At 69.6% G+C, this 207-nt stretch overlaps 1 protein-coding gene across 1 annotated transcript in view; it reads right to left on the minus strand.

Annotated features, from left to right (window-relative positions):
- Nucleotides 1–202, minus strand: part of DNM1 (dynamin 1) — a 42,230-nt gene extending 42,028 nt beyond the window's left edge. The window contains exon 1 of the mRNA XM_014529304.1: nt 57–202. Within this exon, the coding sequence (XP_014384790.1) occupies nt 57–202 (146 nt within the window). The remainder of the gene's footprint in view (nt 1–56) is intronic.
- Nucleotides 203–207: the final 5 nt, after the last annotated feature.

Here is a 207-nt window from a genome sequence, read left to right on the forward strand (position 1 = left end):
GGGGGCGGGGGGCCTGGGGACTCAGGTGTCTGAGCCCGCAGGCGCGCGGCTCCTACCTGCCCACGAAATTCTCCAGCACCGAGCTCTTGCCCGCGCTCTGGCCGCCCACCACGGCGATCTGCGGCAGGTCGAGGTCAGCGTTCTGGCCGATGGCGGAGAAGGCGTCCTGCAGCCGGTTGACCAGCGGGATGAGATCTTCCATGCCAC

This window comes from Myotis brandtii, unplaced genomic scaffold (assembly GCF_000412655.1).
Source record: "Myotis brandtii unplaced genomic scaffold, ASM41265v1 scaffold68, whole genome shotgun sequence".
Classification (NCBI taxonomy): domain Eukaryota; kingdom Metazoa; phylum Chordata; class Mammalia; order Chiroptera; family Vespertilionidae; genus Myotis; species Myotis brandtii.